Raw genomic sequence first — 19799 nt, forward strand, 5'->3', positions numbered from 1 at the left:
GTTGCTGGGTTTGTGTACTTGAGAATTATTTCTCTCAGATTGAAGAAGATTGAAACGTCTCTTATTTCCCATGTGTTGTATGCCTTTTACTCAATGGTGGGTTTTCTCAGTATTTCATTTTTCTCAAAACTTGTTACTTTGAAAATACTTGAACAATGTGAGTTTGACTATGCTGAAAATATAGTATCTTGGAAGAAATCAAGTTTTCCAGCTTTATGGCAGGAGTTTTTAGCGCAAGTTGCCTCTGCATCTGAAACACTAGAAACAGGTGGTGTTCTTTTACAAAGAGAGATGAGAAATCCAATGAAATTGTGTTTTTTTTTACATCAGGGGTGAACGAGTAGCCAAAGAGTGTAGTTTTGTGTTGGAATTTGCTTCATACGTGCTAAATACATAATGGCTATAATATATAATAGCTAAAATCTTAAATGAATTCTGGGTTGTTATAGGATTTTTAAAAATTATTAATTTTTGATGCTATACTGGATTGTTAACTACCTGCTCACAAACTAGAAGTATGGTTACAGAAGCATTATCTCTAGATAATGCTTTCTCAATACTGTCCTTTGAAGCTCTTGTTTCAAAAAGCAATTCACTGAAATGAAACATCGTGGATAAAACTGAATGAACGACTATATTTTATGGAAAGGTTGAAAAAGCTGTCTGTGTGGAGTGTAATAACTGACATTAACTACTATCATAAGCAGGAAATTTATGATTTTTCAACTGGCAGAATGTGGGAATTTTTTAATGATAATTGATTTTAAATGTGTACAGTGGTAGCAAATTACTTCAAAATGAGTTGGTAAGATTTAAAATTGTCTTCCCATTAAGGGAAGTTTTCAATTTAGCCAATAGTTACTAAGCAGACAACTATCCTCATGCTGTTCCACTGTTTAAATTAAGGAGTAAAACATAATAGTCTTGTTCTTAAGTTAATTTCACAAATGTTTGCTTTAAGATCACAAACCCATTTCTTCTTCTTGATTAAAGTGGAAAACAGTGTATTCTGCAGTCTTTGAATGGAACATTTCATTATTAAAAAGCATTGTTAAAATGTACTCGCATTTGTAGATTACTGGACGCATTTTTGACCAAGCCAAAGAAGTTGAGGGATCATTAGTGTGGATCTAAAAAATAACAAACACAGAAGACTACCTTTGTCTTCCTGCATTGCACAGATCTGCTCCTATACTTCTGTGAATTAGTTGTGTGAAATTCAAGCTGATTTTCTTTATATCCTTTGAGAGGTATTTTGTTATACAACGTACAGAGAGTACGTTGCTTTGAAACTTTGTTGTGCTCTTACAGTTTGTTTTCTCTATAAATTCATTAAACTCAATTTTATGTAATAGAGTATTTAATAGAGTTCCAAGTACTGCTGTTCAAAAGCTCTTATGCCAGCAGAGTTTGCTCTTTGAGCACAGTGGTGCTTGCAGCAGAGCTGTTGTTTCACTGTGCATGTTCATAAATCTCTCAAGGATAACTCTGAAAGGTGGATCTTCCCAAATGCAGCTGACTTAAACTTACAGCAACAAACCATACATAATGTTAAAATAACCATTGTTGATTTAGGTTTGTATAAGCATAGTCTGCAAAAGTGCCCATTCTGCTAGCAGGGATGGCCTACTTCTCTCATGATGGTATGAGCTGTACCAGTTGGCTTTTTCTTTAAAATCAGGGTCAGTCCAGTCATAGCAAAGGTCATGAAGCACAATGTGTGGGTCTGTCGGCTTCAGTAAGAATTTGCTTTCATAGAACCATAGAATGGCTTGGGTTAGACGAATGTCAAGGATCATCATGCTCCAACCTCCCTGCCACAGGCAGAGCCACCAAAACTAAATTTAATACTAGACCTGGCTGCCCAGGGCCCCATCCAACCTGGCCTTGAACACCTCCAGGGATGGGGCATCCACAGCCTCTCTGGACAGCCTGTTCGAGCACCTCACTACTCTCTGTAAAGTAATATCCCCTGATATCCAACCTAAATCTTCCCTCTGTTCCAAACTAAAGCAGCATGTAGATGAGGAAATATTTAGGTTAGTTGCGACTTGGAAAAATAACTGAACTCTTTGCCTTGAAGGTCTTTTATTTTCCATGTTTCCAAGTCCTTAGACTACAAGTGGGATTTCAGAAAGAAATAGAATGATTTTAAGTTTATTCTTTGCATAATGCTTTCCTGGGTGTTGAAAGAAACCACTCTGTTGCAAGAAATAAGTCTGAAAACAGCAGACAGCACAGACTGTTCATAGGACTTAAATTCTTTCAGTGGCTATTTTCTTCTAATTCAAATAGAAGGAACGTATTTGTAGCACTGGAAAAAAATAGTTTTAAGGACAATTTTTGTGGTAAATTATTGTAGTGATTTTTTTGACTGGATTTTTGCAGGAACATGATCTAATTCGCTGTTGCCAGAGTAACATAAAATTCTGACTTTGGCAGGCAAAGAAGGAATTCTGTCAAGTATTTTTTGTTTAAGTTTAATTATCATAGATCTACATTTTATGGTTTGTTACAGGTTTTTTTTTTGTTTGTTTGTTTTGTTTTGTTTTTTTATTTATTATTTTCAGTTTCCTTCTTCTGGGTTTTAACTAAAGTCTGGATGAATAAAATACTGTAATCAGTTGCAAATATTGTAGAAGTTATAGCAAACATCTTGCATTCACATAGTACTTTACTTTTTCACAATTCCTATTACTTACTGTGAAATTATACTGTGTGCTTGAAATTACGCAGATATGTTTACGTAAATATATGGTTCACATCAAACTTTATTCAAGTGTTTATATGAATTTCACATGTAAATTTTTTTTTTTTTGTTTTTATTTTTAATTGGAGATCAAGCCAAGTACTCAGCACAAGGGTTTCACATCAAAGATACTTTAAGCAGTTGTTTAGTATGCTGAAAACAATCTTAGGCTGAGATTTAGTGCTTCTGATTTTTTTGTTATTTGTTCATAAAAATCATAAATTTGTTTTATCAGGTCATCTCCTGTTTTTAAATATCAATATAAATCTTTTCATTACATGGAAGGGTATCAGAGAAAATGCAGTTAAAGGCAACAGATTCTGTACTTGCTTTCATCCTTCACTAAATTTTTACTGTTTTTAATCACAAAAATAATAGTAGTCAGCTTTCAAACAGAATGGCTTTCACAAATCCATGAACTGTTGATTAAATTGCCAACAGCAAGCAGAAAGGACTGAAATATAATAGCAAAGGAGGGTGGAGATGAAGTTAGAGAAATAAAAGAAGGGATTCTATTTTTAATTTATGTATTTGAAATTTGTAGGAGTTTCTGGTTGTTAAAGTTGGAGAGCTTTTCATTTGTTTCAATATCAGTACTCTGGCTTTTTACAGGTAGTTTCTTTCTAGAACTGTAACCTGAAATTTCAACTTAGTTACATTAGTTCTCATTCTTGTTGAATCTGATACATAACCCATATTGTAGGTTTTTTTTTTTCTCTTCTTTATTAATCTCTCGGGACATTCCAACATTTCTTAATAATTTATAAGCTGTTATTTCTTTCTATTATTATTTTATTATTACACATTGCCCCTGTCAAAACCAGTAAAATGGTTTAACCATTGTTGGAGAGAAATTTCTTATAAGATTGATAGTTGTAAAGGAAGGTTTTTTTGTGTGTTTGCTTGTTTTTCTTCTCATTGTTATTCAACTCTATGTATCATATTTGTTTGGACAAAACATCTTCTAAAAATGCTGCATAATGACAAAAAACCTAATGACTTATTCTAATTCTGGCTTTCTCACAAATGGAGAAACTCCACTGCACATAATGAAGGATAAAATATAGGAGTAATCTAACAACATATTAGACCACAAGGCTTCAGATATATGTATTCATTAAAGGGTAGAACTGGCTCTTTTATCCTCTGTAACATACATTTTGTCTGAATGTTTGAGCTCTTTAAAGACCCAAAGTTTATATGAATAAATATGCATCAAGTAAAATGTGGGGAAGTCTGTAACTATTTTGTTACATATTTTCTAAATGCATTTAGTAACATGAAATATCAGTTATTCCCTAAGGTATTATGTATTTGTAGATCATAAACTTTTAGCTTAAATTAAACATCACAGCTGGTTGCTTTAATTTAATGCATTATAGCACAAATGTTTCAACAGCTTGACTAAAATGAACCATACTGCAAATTCAAAGGAAGAGCGAAGGTCAGTGCACACGGAGCCTAGTGATTTGCAAACTTTTTCTTAGTTATTTGGATATATTAAATTTATTTTGTAGAATGTAGTTTAGTTAAATAGAATTTGACAGAGTAGAACAATTTAGCAAAATATCTTGAATTTTTATTTAAAGCAATATGGTATACTGTAAAAGGTCAAAATAGTGTAGCTGTCGCAAATTTTCAGAAGGAACTAAAAATCTGATCTTTTTGATTCTTTCATGTGCATTACATGAAATACTTATTTTTATATAGTCTGTACCTGTAATTGATTTATCCTATTAAATATTTTTGCTTCTTAATAACATTTTAGTCGATATGGCTGCTATCTCATCTATACCTGGGGGTTCCTTAATTAAACTAGTGAAATTTAGGAATCTAGTTTTCAGCTGTTTCTAGGTGTCTGAGAAAATGCATCATTTCATATTCAAGATTTTCAGTTCAAAGCAGCTACTGTTTCTACCTACCTATTCAATTTAAGTACAGTGTTATACATTAAGTTTGAAAATGGATAATAGAATTTTGTGTAGACTCTTTTTCCTGTGTGTAATCCAAATTCTTGTAGGTGATCACTTTGCAGTAACTGTACTTGGTGTTCATACCTCACTATGGAGCTGAAAAACATGGCCCAAGAAAAAAAGGCCTCAATTTGTGCCAGGGCAGATTAGGTAAGGTATTAGGAAAAAATTCTTCACTGAAAGCATTGTGGAACACTGGAACAGGCAGCCGAGGGAAATAGTTGAGTTGTGTCTGGAGGTGATTCAAAGATATATTGGCATGGTGAATGGGAAAATGGTTCAGTAATAGACTTGGTAGTGCTAGGTTAACAGTTGATCTTGATATTAGAAGTCTTTACCTACCTAAATGATTCTATGATTTTCTGAGGGCATGTTCAGTTAGTTATTAAGCAACTGTATCTGCTTATTTACTTTCTTAGATGGCTCCTGGTATTTCCAGATACTTATTTTATTAATTAATTTTAGTCTCTCAAAACTACTTTTTCCTTTGCTAATTCTACGCTCGATTTCCATTTGCCTATTTTTTTTTTTTTTTGCCTTTGCAAAACTAAGTGCGATTATTAATAATAAATTAATATTCTGAGGCAGTACTGCATTAAAGCATTTACATTCTACCATTTCAATTATGGAGAACTTGTTGAAAGTTACTCTATTAATGAGAAATTATAGCTCCATTCATTAACTTAAGTAATAACCTGATTCACTTTAGTGTGTTAAAGAAATGTTGCATATCTGTAATAACACTTAGTAAGTATTTACATAAATAAAAAAAAATAGACTTATGTTCATTGAAATTATGTTTGTTTGTTTTTTTACAAAGTGCCTGTTCTTAAATCACAATGATACATCTTTCATAGTATTTTCAAAAATATTCTTCACTTCTCACAACTAAATTTCTTGTATACGTGTTGATTTTTTAATTCTTTTACTTCTACACTGATGCTGAGGGTTTTCATTTAATTTGTTTTTGCTTGACAAGTTGACAGCAACAATTGTTTCTCATTGAGATTTAAAGCTTAATTCAGTATGTTCTGCTGCAAATATGTAAATGTTATTTTAATCTGATGGTATAGAAAGTAAATTACTTAACTCCCATTTCTCCTCTGTTTTGGTTTAAGGGCATTAATTTATCATGCAGCTACATTTTGGAGACCAAATGCTAGCTTCTTTAGTTCCCACCCTCATTAAACTTAGACTTCTCATTCCTTAACAAGAAAATGATGCGATGCTATAAATACAATCAGAATTTGATTGTCTCTAAAAGTTAATACAAATCATGAGTTACTTACAGCATTTACAACATGTGTTGTTTATAGACAATAACTTAGATCTACAGTATATAATAAATAAAATTTTAGTAATGTCATTTGCTAAATGTAGTGTTTTAGAAACGCTGGTGCAGTTGTGTGCTATGTCATTTATTTTTAGAATAGAATATCTGAAAGCTAGGACATCCAATTATCACATGGATTTAAGAAGCAAATTTTTACACTAAGTGAAAATTCGGATCTGCTGTTTTTGTTATTTTCTACAGGTGATTTTGAATCTTCCATTCTAAATGAGGAATGAAGTGATAGTCTGGATATGATAACCTAGCAGTTTGTAATGATATAGTACAGTTGGGGTTATCAGAATTACTGGTCTTTGCAAAGTAACATCCTGATAGTATATTTAGTAACAGTTATAAACAGATAAATAACCACCCATGTAATGCCATCAGTTGAAACTCAAAAGCAGACATAATAGACAGGAGTATGTGAACTATGTGACCTGTACTAAAAAGCAGTTTGTTAAGAAACATTGGTAGAGATCACTTAATTTCTGATTGCTATCTTTTTTGATCTACAAAATGAAAGAAAATACAAGAGGAAAAGACATGGGAAGAGAGGTGTAGTACAGCATGACTCCCACTCTCCCTTTTGACCTTGAATCTCATATTATGTCCAATTTAAAGATTCCAGTGGAAAGAGAGCATGAAATCACCAACTGTGATTCACAGCATATTTTTCTTGCTCTGAGAATTTATTACTAAAATCGTTGGACATCTCATAGTGTGCAATGATGTAATTATGCTATAATAGATGTAACTTCCGTAGCTGATACAGTTGTGATATTAACTGTTACTTTTACCTAAGCTTTAATGTTTCTTTGGCCTCACAACTAATTTTTCCAAATTTCTCATACCTATCAGTTAAGGCACAGTGCAGCAATTCACTTCTGTCCTGCTTGTACACTCAGAATTCCACTCCACTTGTTCAGGAGCACATGAACTGCAGAATGCATGTGTTTGGTCGCTAATTAGTGACAATAAATAAATAAATAAAATTAATAATTAAAAAAAAAAAATCCCATGATTAGGTTGCAAAACTAATATGCAATATGCATTTATAGACTTATTTTCCAGTGGTGCTTTTGTGGCTAAGACTGATTTGAACTGGAAGTTTGAGAACATTTTCCTCTTTAAATGGGAATAATCATAGCCAAGTGGGACAGTAGAAAATAGTGGTGAAGAGCTTCCATTGCTGGAATGCTTTAAAGAGAAGATGTTTTTTCAAATATACAAATGCATATATATAACTTTATCTATTTATTTATGAAGACATTAGACTTAATTTCTATTCTTCCATTCTGCACTATGCAAGGTTAGCATGCAGTGAAAACAGAGTAAAGCTATATTTTTCTTGCTATGATAAGCTCAATTTCTAGGAATCAATCCCAACTATGATGCAATGATGTGACCCATAGAGGATGCTTCTTCAGAAAAGGCATTCTTTTTGTACTAGTGTGGCATTAATTACATCATCCACAGTCACCTGACTTAGCTTTTGTACAGTCTGGGCTGTACAGATTGCTTTGCTGAGTGAAGAGGTGTTTTGGGGATGTAAGGCAGTAAGGTGGAGACAAGTACCAGTTGTTATATTGAAGCAATAATACTCTGATGTTAATGTGACTGGGAAGAATTTTATTATTTGTAGTTGCAATGCTATAATGTGATGGAAAGTACAGAAATAATAGTGGAGTGGTATAACCCTAGGATACAGAAAATGAGAAAAAGCCCAAATGTAGCAGCTGTGGATACAGCAACAAAAGAGGTAAAACTGCTTGTCTGTAAAAGGCTTCTAGTAAGCAGGGAATTCCAGTAAGATATCATTGCTCCTACTGCCAATGCTTAAATGAGGTCTGGATCCTGTCTCCACCTGTTCTAGTCACTCAGGTATATTGCATGCAACTGAGCTCCCCTGGGGTGGCCCTGCCTTCCTTACAGGTGCTCAATCACTGCTTCAGGCTGTGACTTAGCATTTCAGTGACACTGGTTTTGTGGAGTCCTGCATACAAGAAGATCTAACTGTGGTTTGGCTGTTAGTTGCAGTGTAACTGTCTCCATTTCTGCCAAATGGAAAACCTGAAGTTTTCTACATTTAGCAGCAGTTGCAAGATCAAGCAGCAAGTGAAGCATGTCACCCCACCCTCTGTAGTACTAATGATCTTGACCTAAAATTCTAGATGTTCATTAAAGTTTTGGCGCAGAGCAAATTTTTGTAGTCAGCGTATTTTTCTGTGATGGAGAAAACAACTTCTCCTATTGCTTTGCAAGGAACATAAGAAACCAGCAAAATGTGGTAAAGAGGATAAACAAGTTGCCGTGTGTTTATATGTATATATTCTTATGTGTTAGGATGTTCAAAGTTATAAAAGTTTCAGTTTAGGGATAATTTTTTTGTGGTGAATTGAGTTCCAGTTTGGTTAGTTTATTTCTCCAGCAATAACTCTGAAGAGGAGGCCCATACTGGCATTTTTGCAACCAGTTTGCTGTGCCTGTTTCTGATGCTGAAATTCTTTCAATGAGGAAGGACCTCAGATTTAAGGGCCACATATGTTAAGAGCCAAAGTTTAAAGTGAAGATCAAAATCTCTCTTCCTGGCAGAGAAAGAATGAATGATCTTAGTTGTTATGTAGCAGGGAAAGAAAAGAATACACAAAAAAGGTAGAAACAGGTCCAATATGAAAAATAATAATAATAAAATGCATATGGAAAAGAAGGACTTCAAGAGATCTAAAAATCGCACTGAGTGCAATTTAAAAAAAGTGATCTCAACTGTAATGAGAATTTTATTTCAGAAGTTAAACTCTGTCATATCTGCATCTGGTTTGTATCTATCTGCCTCCATAAGAAGTTGTATGAATGTTTTTTTTCCTCCCAACAAAATTTAATATCTTGGGTAAGTAATGCACTACCTATAGCTGGGCAAGAGCTATGACTACATCAGCTGAAGCAAACTGTGCTTCTGAAGTGGCACCACTTGTTCCTCTGTGTGATAAGCTGTTGGGAAAAAGGTGTTTCTCAAGTGGCTAAGATTTTCTTTTATCTCTTTTTCAGTTCTTGTTTTATAAGACAAAATGAGAATTTATTTCACTTTTGGATGATAAGGCGTTATAAGCTCTGTAACTGTCAGGATGTCTCTTTAGAATTGCATAATGTAATTATTATGTATTATATAAATAGATTACAATTTGAGTTGTTACTTCCCCTCTTTATGCAGCAATTTTATGTTACAGCTGCTTGTGGTCATGATTATAAACTGTCTATGTTGTCCCATTACAGCATGAATCTGGGGACCAGTACAATGTATCTTACTGGTAATATGTCACTGAAATAAAAGTAAATTTGATGTAGGATTCATAAGTCTTATGGATTTCATGAAGAAAAACTTTATGATTAATTAAAGAAAAGACTGAGGGGGGAGTGGAGAGGGGAGGGTTGAGGGGGCGGTGGGGGAAGAAGCAGACTTGGTAAGCTTGTCTTCCATCTTGTTCTGTAATATTACTGTGTTAAAATCTGACAAGTATTTTTGAAAATACAGATTGCTTTGGATTACTTTCACATTGCAAAAGCCAAAACTTCGATCTTAATTCCTGATCCAAACTATTCTGCTTTGACATGTGTAGCAGAAATGCTAAGTCACTGCCTAAAGCAGTGACTGAGCATGTGGTGGAAGGCAGGGCCAACCCAGGGGAGCTCAGGCGCATGCAATATACCTGGATGACTGGAAGGGTGGAGCCAGGATCAACCCTTTCCCAGACCTTATTTAAGAGTGGCAGTGGTGTAAGGTTTTCTTGTTAGAGATCCCCGCTTACCTGAGGTTTTCTGAAGATGAATAGCTTGTTTGTTTTGTTTCTCTACCTGTAGCTGTTGTGTCTGAGCAAATCCTCACTTGCTGCAGCCTTGGATCTTGCTTCTCTGCTGTCATTGATACTCTCTCTATTGTGTTACGGCATGGTAGCCTAAAGCTGTTAAAAATTCTTCTTAAGCCTTGGGTAGATAAGAATAAAAGTGTTCTCAGAGGGTTGTGATTGGTGGCAATCTAGTTGGAGGTCTGTAGCTAGTGGTAATTTCCCAGAGGTTGAGTGTTGGTACTGAGTCCAGTGTTGTTAATTCGTTGATGACCTGGATAAAAGGATAGTATGTCTCTTCTGCAACTTTGCTGATGATACAAAACTAAGAGAAGTGGCTCATACCTCAGAGTGCTGTGCTGCCATTCAGAAATCTCTTGATGAGAGAGATGGGCAGTGGGAAACCTACTGCAATTCAACAAGGGCAGAGTCCTGAATCTGTGGAGGAATAGCATGTCTGTTGCTTTGAGAAGCTATTATTGCAAATTTTAAACTAAAATTATTACTGGAGGACCATGGGATTGTGATCACTTTCATGGCATGTGTGTGAGTATGTTTGCATAATAGTCAGCATATGAGTGCAGGACAAAATCATGTGATGTTGTAGTGATAAAGCCAAGCTTTTTGCGGAGCAAGTTCTATGCAAAATATTTGCTTAAGTATACAAACAACATACTGAATAATTTGGATGGAAGCACAAAGGGAACAACTAAAGAACTGGGAACTGTGGGTTGTTCTTGGTATTATTGGATATATTTATGTTGGTTGATATATGAGTCGTGTTTTTCATATCGATCAATAAAACTTGGGCTTTATCATAAGGGTTAGTATGTGTTGGTTTTTTTTATTTTTTATTTTTTATTTTTTTATTTCTATGTTGTCACAAAGACTGGGATTTATATGATGAATTATTTTTCTATTCATTTGACAAACATTGCTCAAACTTTTTATCTGCTTTTGTCGCTGTAATTGAATGGTAATTACGTTTAGGTGTGTTTATAGTATACAGTGTAATGCTACAGTCTTGAATCACTTTTCTCAGGGCAGCGATCTGTAAACGTCTAGTGGTGTGAGGTTAAATAATGCCAGAAGCCTTTGATATACATTAGTTGCAATCTGCAATGTCCTGAGTTAATGATTCCTGCACTCTGACTAATGCAATTGCCATTAAACCTATGTGCAGAGTGAATGGCACTGACGTTAATCACATCACCCTAGTATCTCTATGTACATAGAGGGAAAGGAGACAGGAGAGTGTGAGAAATGTTTGATGAGCATCTAAATCTCCGCTTAGAGATTTTAATACACACACCATCCAAAAGCTATGTTGTGGCAGTACATCTTAATGATAAACATGCAGGAATATTCTATCTAATCTGCTTTTGCCCTAATCAGTTTTTGTGTAGGATTCCATTCTTGCTATGCTATGAGTAGGATAGCCTGCTAATTCTGCTGAAGAAATAACTGAAATAAATATATTTATATCCTAATGTAAACTCAAACTGAAAGGAACTCAGTTTCATTGGAGCTAGTTATCATGTTATGAATTATGTTTCTCTTTGTAGTTTATAAACTAGCTATAATAGATGTTGGGGTGCACTTTTTTTCTGCTGCTTGTTATCGGTTTGCTCTTACTGCCTTCCTGCTGCTGTTGATGAAGTTTAATCTCATAGCACATCAGAATTAAAAAGCTTTGCATTTTTTGAGTCATTTGAAGAAAGCTTTTCTCCCCAGGTTCTGTGACAAACATAAGTTGCTATTCACAGTGGTGTAAAGGCCTGAAGCAAGGGAATAAATTGCATGTAAATTGTAAACCTGACTACACTTCTAACGCTTACAAAAGTAGGCTGATTGGCTGTGTACTGGGAGTAAACACAAATGAAATAAAGCAGTAAAATAATTTGTACAAACTATAAGAGAGGTTGAGTCATGTGTGTATGTAGAGGTTTGAATACAACAACTTAAATTGTGAATGTATATATTTTTAAATGTAAATAACAGTGAAGGTAGAACACCCTTTAGGAAAATTTGGTAAAATATGTCATTTAAGATGCATGAACTAGACAGAATAGCTTGCTTAATGAGAAAAGCCACAGCTGTATAGGTGAACTCATTCAAAAAAGATGGAACGGTAAACTGTGGTCTGGTCAAGGTAATTTTCACTTTGGAATTTACAATTAAGCAAAGTACTGTAAGTGGTTGCCATACTCTCACTGATACAGAATTGGATAAGAGAATTTTGACCTGATCACAGCTAAAGATAAGAGAGATGTTTTAATACTTTTCTGATCAAAAGGGAAATGATGTGGAAAAACTAGTGTAGTTTCGAGATGTATTATCCTATACTGACTATTTAGAAACAACTGTTTCTTTTCTGTATATATTATATACTAACTTGCTCTGTTCTTTGCCAAGTAGCTGTTTTGTAGCATACTATGGAAGTTCCATCCCAACTGGTTGAATTAGCCCTAAATTCTTTTCAACATTCCAACTTAAATTCCATTTCTGTTTCAATTCAAAATGAGAATTTGTCTGCCAAACTTCCATCGGTAGAAAAAAAGTTTTGTTTCAGTATTTGTTTAAGCTGAATAACCTGAAGTAATCAATAGTTTTCCACAGTTGAGGTAATTTGCTAATCAGTCTTTGTTTAGCCAATAAAGAGTATTTGTATTATTGAGAGCATGGCACAGAAATAAACCTGGATAGTTTTTGATTTCATGTAAGATTTCAAATACAGTTGGGTACATATATTTTTCTACTGTGAAACAATGACAAGGAAACATCAGCAACAAGGAACTTCTTGTGATACTTTATGATAATTCGCTGTATGTAGCACACAACTGAAAAAAAAAGAAAAAAAGAAAACAACTCAAGTGGAAACTGTAATACTTAAAATGTATCTTTTTTTAGTGTCCACAATTTAGAATATTTTTTTTAGTTTCTTCCAAGGCATTTTCATGTTCTGTTGCCCCTATTGTGTCATCTTAAGAGGAGGTTCTTGATGAGTTCATAGTAATCCGATGAGTAGAGACGTAAGATATGGTCACTGGTGTGTTTATGTTACTTGTCAATTCTTCTAATTTGAGACTTTCTCAGGGCACAAAGCTTGATGTCCTTGCTGTTCGTGTGGACTTCTGCAAGAGCAGCATAGGCATAGGTACTTCTCAGTTCAAGGCCTTCAATGTTGTCTTCTTGAGGGGGGGGGGCAAAAAGTGTAAGTTCCAATAGCATTAGAACGTCAAGTTAATATATCCAAAAAATTCTCCAAGAAGCTTTTGATGATACTTTTTAAATCTTTATGTTTAGAGGATATATATTTTTAAAAAGCATTCTTTCTCACCTGTTTCTAATGTGAATTTCACTGTTTACCATCACTCTGACTGCAGCGGTTTTCCTCATTTCTTGTTTTTCTGGGAGCAAGCTCAGTTTGGTCAACAGCTTGGTACTCTATTGTGACTTAAGCAATACTGTTGTTTTGTCTTTGTTTATATCCTTCTGTCGTCTTTCAATGTTCTTTCATTTTATATAAAATATTTTTACACACTTGTGATCAGCTCATGCCTGTTTTCTTTTTATAGCACCTCTCAGTAGCTTACTGTAAATATAATAATAGAAAAAGTATGTTAGCACGTGCCTGTAAGAGTGTGATTTTTGTGATGAATGTTGCTGGCAGTGTTGCTGTGATTTGCTATGTGACTTCAGGAGTGCCAACAGCTGTTCTTGCATTGGTTTGTTGGTTTTTGATTTGTTGTGTTTTTGTTTGTTTGTTCTTTACTAATTGGGATTAACTTAGTGAATAAGAATTTTTTTTTCTGCTGTTAGTTCTGTCAGCATATAAGTGTATTCTTAAAGCTATTTATTTTAATAAGAAAGAATAACAATGCATAGGAAGGTGGGGAAAAAAATGTTAATGCTATATTTGAAAAACTCACTTAGAAGTAGTTTGCTTGATCTAAAAGAATATAAAAAATGGTTTGATCCCTTCTTAGTCTTTAGACATTTTCCTTTCACTGGAACATTACAAATCGCAGGGGGCTACAGCATATGACATTAGAGAGTCAAAAGGATATGTTTTGTTTCAGAGAAGGATAGGAAGGGATTTATCTATCTTCAGCCCTCCTCTACCTGAAGTCATGTAGAGAACGTGGCTATATATTTTTCTGGATACATGCAATGGAAGGACAGAAAGCTACTTAATGTTATGCGGTATTATGAAATACCACATAAGAAAAATGGAGACATGAAGGAGGTATCTTATACTTTGCTTTGGCTTCCTCAGAATGACTACCTCTCAACACAGCCCTGTAGAGCAACTTTTGGAAAGCTTTTTGATAACTGGAAAAATGTTATAGGGTGCAGCATAAGTAGTTAGTGGTATGAGCACTAAGTCAGTTATGGAAAAAGTCACTGATGATTCAGCTTCACTTGAAAGCTCCTGAAAGAGGATAACATTTCAAAATAGTTGGAAGTTCTCAGGAAAGCTTCAGAATATGAAAAATGTTTAAAAGTTAAACATCTCTACCAATAATGATGGAAGTTTAAGACCACTATACAGAAATATTTCTAGACAACTTATTTCTTTGTTATGAGTTAAAGTTAAAGCATGCTATCTGGCTTTTGAAGGTAATCTTTTATTTGGCTGAATTTGTTGTAGTTCCGAAAAAAGATGGTTTTTCAGTTCCAAATGCACTTTTCTGGCACCAGATGTCTGTATTTCCCATTTGTATTGGTTGCTTTAACAAAAAGTACTGTCTTCCGTTTCAGACTTCCTTTCAGGTAGTACCATAGGCTATGGCAATGCTTTTAGGATTTTTGTCCATTCAAATAGTAAAGACTAAAGTAACTGTAGGGAGTTGGACTTGCCGTGTTATACATATTGCTAGAAAGCACATTTACAGTTTGCTAAAGTAAAATGAATTCATGGCTGAATGTCACATTAGTGACACTGGAAAGTATTTGGGCAAAGATAAAAATTCTCTCCTACAAGGATTTTTTGTTCTTTACAGAGTATTACCTCTCTACAGACTGAAATATTGTGCCATGCCTAGATATGAACAGTAAATCTATGGTCAAAAGAAGCCAGTGCTGTATATATCCAGCAAATATCGCAAAAATACTTACAACTGTTTATTATATAGCAAAATTAAGTGTCCCTAAATATTTTGCAGAGGCAGAGTAGGATTACTGTATATTTGCGGTATGAAGATCTGCCATGCTTCTATAGTTACATGGAAGTTTTGTGTTTTATTTTTTTATCTTTTTAGGCTATATTCTGTAGTTTCATACTGCAGGGTAGCAATGTTTTGTTCCGACATTTAATCAAATAGGCTCATTATCAAGTCTGTTTATTGATATAGTCAATATAGCATGAAATTATATTTAAATTACCGACTCATCATTTTAAGAAGCATTTTTATATTGCAAGTAACATTTTGCAGTATATTTATATGTCTAATACCTTCGGTAGTACTCCTCAATTATTTCATAAACTGAGACGTGCTTACTAGAGCAGCTATTTTACACTGGCAACAAGAATTCTAGGAATGTAGTGTAAGTTAGTGAAACAACTAAGATGAAGTTGAATGGCTATTAAATATACATAGTCTCTTCCAGTAGGATTCCGTTTTGTTGCAGACTAGAGGTTTTCTCCATTGTAACATGGAAATATGATTTTAAACTATTTGTAAGTGTTTGCCACATCGCTGGAAATAAATGATATGCACTATATTTTTAGCTTTAATAGTTTTAAAAATAATTCACATCAACACAATTGTAAGTATATCTTTTTGCAGAATAAAGAGAGGATATTGCTTATTGTCGGTGCTCAAGTCTTTAACTTCTGGTAAAGAAAAAAATGTGGCAAACTTGGATTACTATGTTGAAAATTGATCTTAGTGTATGTACAGTGAAATGAGCAGCTTGCAGAAGAAATGAATTTGATTATTCCAACTGCCCTAGCTTTCCCAATTAATGGTTTACCTTAATGAAAGTTTTCTTCATGTGTATGTTCTCCTAGTTCTTTAAAATGGATATCTGTGGCTCCACTCAGAAAGAATGCAAATGTTCAATTTAGTCATGTTCTGGATTTGATCTGATCATGTTACTTGAATATTCCATCTCTGTCAGTGTCTGGGTTGGTAACTGAAATTCAGAACTTTTTAGCAGTAAAGCTTGCTTTTCTAAATGAGAAAGTATGTATCTAACAGTGTTAGTTTTCTAAAAATTCTGCTGGTGATGGACTAATAAATTCAAACCTGAAAAAGATGGACCTTTTCTGTTGGTAATGAGGAAATTACCTTGCATCAGGAAATTTGGGAGCAGTGAATTGCTAATTTACTTGCTTTTTCTTTCCTTGTTTGAAAAGCTGAATCACCAGAGACAGGGCCATTTTGGTGTCAGTGTCCTGCTATTTAAAAGTTTTTGGTGAAAATTCATTCAATCTAGTGGTGTTCATCTTTCCTTGAAATTAGTAACATTTAATTTTTACAATATGCAGGATAGATTCTAATAAAAAGAAACGCAATCCAGATAACAGCTGAAATTTCTAAAGTTTTAAAACATTTATTGCAGTAAAACCAGAGTTTCATTCAGCTTGAGATTTCATTACCCAAAAATTTCAGTTTATGTAAATTTTGTTTTGCTGTAATAAATACTTGTCAGCAATATGAAAACACATTCTTGTTTTATTTTTTCATGAGGAATTTTTATCTAAGATGAGTTAAGAATTTTATATGTGTATAGCTGAAAAATAAAACTGATTTGGTGAATAAGAAAGCATATTTCAGTGCACCGAATACTCTCTTCATGGAACCTCACCCTCCTGTTTCCCTTTTGTTGCCTTATCCAATGTTTTTACAGTTGATCGATCGAAGTACTTTCCAGAAGAAAAAACAAAACAATTTTAATATAGGTAAGGACTTGGTGAGGATCACTTCTAATCAGCAAAGAGTTAGAAATTAAAGCTTCAAATGTTTGGGTTTTTTTTTTTGTATATTATTACTGTCTCAAAAAGGCCACATCACTTGAGTCAGTCCCAGGGTTTCCACGTGAGACTTCAAAAATAGCTGAAGTAAAGGTGTGAGCGATGTGAAAAGCAGAAATTGGAATCTAGAGCTGTTTAGGCTTTGCTACAGAGCTTGTATTGAGCAAGAGAGATGTTGCACCAATTTTATTTCATGGAGTTTTCGTCTTTATACATCAAGGCTTGCATCTGCTGTGGATTAAGTTCTTTCCCATCACTACAGTGACAATTGTCCTTGTGGTCCCAACTCCCACATAATTGGGCTTTCCTGTCTATTTAAGAGAACATTAATATAAGAAATTAATAGTAAGGAAATAAACCTTTCAGTGAGAATATTGTCATAGTGAAAATCATTTCTGAACATCTAGCTGTGCATGAGTTTTGTACTTATTTGGTTGGGTTTTTTTTTTTTTTTGTAGCTGCAAAGCCCAGTGAGTAAGAAGATGACTCACCCATGCTATTATTTTGTTTTACAGGAAAAGGCTCAGTGTTTGCAGAAGGCTCTTGCTTCCCAGGCAGATAAATCCACACAGACAGAACTTTTTGGCCATGATGTAAGTAGCTGTATTGAACAGTACTTTTTTTTTAATCATCTTTATAGGTGTTCAAAGTTCTATCAGCCTGTTTGCCTCTGCTACTGTTGTGTCTGTGCATTGATTTAATGGAATTTACTAGAACACCATTCATCCTTTGCTGTTAATTGATTCTCAAATTGCTTCTGCAACATGAGAAAATAATTGCAACTACCTGCTAGCATACCAATAGTCTATTAATTTTATGCTTTGTAAACAGCTCATAATTAGCGTAAGCGAATGTGGAGGGCATGTATTAGTGGATTGTAATTTTCTTCAGTATTGATGGTTATTTACATGTTTATTAACAAATTAATGACATTATTACTTTTATAATCACCATATGCTGTCTGAACAATATTTGCATTTTGGAAGATAATGGAATAAGTGCACTTAAGCCAAATATTGTTAAAGCTCTTAAGAGCATCAGTAAAAATTTTTCCTAGAAAGTGAATTATTTTGTTTTTGTTGGTTTTTTTGTTTGTTTGTTTGTTTCTCTCATGGAGAACATAGTAGAAAACATTTTTTGTCTATTTCTATTTGTTTTATGTTTCTCTTTTTATTGACATACCAGTTGAACATAAGTAATAGATTTGCTTCCTTATGTGAGCCTTTTAAAATAATCTGTGATTAAGTATGCCACAACATTTAATATGTAGGATGCTTTTCTATTATCTGAGCTTAGCAAAGACTGTTTTGCAAGCTCAGTCTGAGGTTTTGTGTGCAGTTTCCAATTTATAATGTATTATTGGAGTATTCAAGTTTTTGTCTTCCAGTATTTCAGATAGTCTTGTATGGAAATATAAATGTCTCACATTTTAATGAAAGAAGTTCTTGAAAGTCAACTACTTTATAAAAAAAGAAATCTTTAAAATAGATTCAAACCAGGGGTATTTTCTTTAACAATTTACTTTGGGAAAAAACATATTTTTGTGTATTTTTTTTAAATGCAGGCTTTTTGTCTTCCTTTGAGTATTTGTTTTTCTATGTAGGTCAAATGTGTAAGTATTTTAGTTGACATAGCTGTCTCCATTGAATTCTTGTGCATCTGCTGCAGAATATGAGCCTGTATGCTTTGTAGTTTCTGTGAGACGGTAACAGTGCTTTTGGGCATGTTGAAACTGTAAAGGTGTATTTACTGGTGGTGAAAATCCTCTAACATTCAACAATCTTAGACTTTTGTATTTAATTGTGCAATGCTATTTTCCTTTCTGATGGAACTAATTATCCTTGATAAGTACATGATTACCTGGAGCTTAGGTGTTAAGCTTTCCATGAAAAATGAGAATAAACTATTTGTAGGGTACCTTTTAAACAGCTGTGTTTTATACATTTGGTTGTGCTTCCTGACCCAAACCAAGTATGTGGTACTTTTGCTGCTGTTGTCCATGCTTTTAACTGCATTTTTCAAACTTCTTGATAAAATGCCTTTACTATATCATGATTGAGATCATGTGTTTACTACATAGGGTACTATAATGCAAGAACAAAAGGGTATTTGAAATAGTTCTGTATGGAAACAGAACATCCACCTGTGTTTTTACTTGAAAAAATTGAGTTACAAGGAATAGATAACAGAGAACGTTGAACCAATCTGGAGGAATAAAATGTTGTTAATATTTATATATATGATAATCATGAAGGGAATTCAAGCCATGAAAGAACGAAGAAGAATGTGCTAATAAATGGTGTTAACATTTTTCTTAGTGTTAAAAAGTTTTCTTCATTCATTCATTAGCTCATGTAGCTTGTGTTCAAAGAATGGCTAAAATAGGTAACAACAAGTTCAGCTGTGTTCCCATTTTAGCCCTTCGGCAATTAAATTGATAATCTTTACCTGTATATGTATCAAGAGCAAAGCGTATCCCTGGCAAATGGTATCAGTACATCATTTTATCCAGGATTTGTGTAAGTACATGTAACTGCAAACATGTGTATGCTGTTATGTGAAATTAGATTAAGTAGTCCATCACAAAGCAAACAAGAGAAAATGCAAGGTGCAACATTCACCCCATTGATCACATTCTGAGGATGATACGTGTTAAATATATAAGGCGAATGTAAAAAAGAAAATAACAACAAAACATGGAAAACATCTCCTATTTTAATGCTTCAAATATCTTTGAGTTATCAGTAACTTCCTTAGAATTATTTCTTTTCTTTTTTTTTCTTTTCTTTTTTTTTTACTTCAGACTGTAGGTTTTCTGCAGTCCCTGAGTTAGTATTTCTGAGAAGTGTTTGTTTTGCTTTCTTTTCATATTAGTTTGTTTCCCCGTATAAACTTAATTTTTGTCTTTTTTTATTTTTTTCTT

The 19799-nt window shown here is 33.8% G+C and overlaps 1 protein-coding gene across 8 annotated transcripts in view; it reads left to right on the forward strand.

Annotated features, from left to right (window-relative positions):
* The window catches only part of CCSER1 (coiled-coil serine rich protein 1), a 562640-nt gene that overhangs the window by 326253 nt on the left and 216588 nt on the right, over nucleotides 1-19799 (forward strand). For all 8 annotated transcript variants that reach the window (XM_085545025.1, XM_015861337.3, XM_085545028.1 and 5 more), the window contains one exon: nucleotides 17392-17469. In XM_085545025.1, coding sequence (XP_085401151.1) covers nucleotides 17392-17469 — 78 coding nt within the window. The remainder of the gene's footprint in view (nucleotides 1-17391; nucleotides 17470-19799) is intronic.

Source organism: Coturnix japonica, chromosome 4 (assembly GCF_054131305.1).
Source record: "Coturnix japonica strain WE chromosome 4, WE-NBRP24, whole genome shotgun sequence".
In the NCBI taxonomy this organism is placed as follows: domain Eukaryota; kingdom Metazoa; phylum Chordata; class Aves; order Galliformes; family Phasianidae; genus Coturnix; species Coturnix japonica.